Consider the following 1,032-nt stretch of genomic DNA (forward strand, 5'->3'; position numbering starts at 1 on the left):
TATTTTTTCATCTTTTGCCAACCTGTTAGATGATGAAATGTTATTTTAGTTTATATTTTGTAAGTCAGGAGTGATTCCTGTTATGTTTTAATTTAACTCAACTGAAAAAAAGGTTAAATCCTAAGGTCCCCACACATTTATTACCTTACATCTCTCTCTCCTTTTTGCCCACAGACTAAGGCTGGGCCAAGATGGCGTCTGTGTTTCGAAGTGAGGAGATGTGCTTGTCACAGCTCTTTCTCCAGGTGGAGGCCGCATACTGCTGTGTGGCTGAGCTCGGAGAGCTGGACTTGGTTCAGTTCAAAGATGTAAGTGCTGAGATCAGCAGCAGGTGGTGGTAGGGGGCAGACAGCTCTTTTGCAATGGGACTTTTTTGTGGTAAATAAAATGCAGACTGCAGGGTGAAGAGGACTGAGCAGGAAAGGGTGGACCTCCATGGCTCCAGTCCTTCTGGCTGCACCATCCGTCTGTCAGTCTGTTGTGCTTGGTGGCTTGTGTGTTGCTGCGAGGCTGGAAGCTATGCCTCTAGTATTTCAAACACCAGCAGGGCTCACCCATGGTGGACAGGCTTCAGTGGCGCTTCCAGAATAAGACAGACTAGGAAGAAAGGCCTGGCCACCTACCTCTGAAAATTAGCCAGTGGGAACCCTACGGATCACAACAGAACACTGGCTGAAGCAATGCTGGAAGGTGAGCCCCTAGGTGGGAAGGCCCTATGTTCTGGTTCCCTAGTGCCACTCTGACAGGAATATACCACAAATGGGATGGCTTTAACAAGCAGGAGTTTATTCTCTTACAGTTTGGAGGCTTTAAGTCCAAGTTTAAAGTGCCAGGCTCTAGGGGTTGGGTGAAAGCACCTCAACCTTGGGGTTCAGCTCTGCCTCCTGCTCCTGGCCCACTGAAGCGGGAGGCTTTTCTTCACTCAGACAGTTGCTGCCTGCTGAGGCTGACAAGCCCAAGGTTGACAAGTAACAAGGCACAGTCCCGATGTTACCAGACCACATGGCAGGCCATTAATTCAAGTCCATTGAA

The 1,032-nt window shown here is 48.7% G+C and overlaps 1 protein-coding gene across 1 annotated transcript in view; it reads left to right on the forward strand.

Moving 5' to 3' along the window:
- The first annotated feature begins 191 nt into the window (after nucleotides 1–191).
- ATP6V0A4 (ATPase H+ transporting V0 subunit a4) overlaps nucleotides 192–1,032 on the forward strand; it is a 59,207-nt gene continuing 58,366 nt past the window's right edge. Inside the window, exon 1 of the mRNA XM_007952796.1 lies at nucleotides 192–308. Coding sequence (XP_007950987.1) covers nucleotides 192–308 — 117 coding nt within the window. The remainder of the gene's footprint in view (nucleotides 309–1,032) is intronic.

The sequence above is a fragment of the Orycteropus afer genome, unplaced genomic scaffold (assembly GCF_000298275.1).
Source record: "Orycteropus afer afer isolate SDZICR_OR568_19922 unplaced genomic scaffold, OryAfe1.0 scaffold00358, whole genome shotgun sequence".
NCBI classification, from domain to species: domain Eukaryota; kingdom Metazoa; phylum Chordata; class Mammalia; order Tubulidentata; family Orycteropodidae; genus Orycteropus; species Orycteropus afer.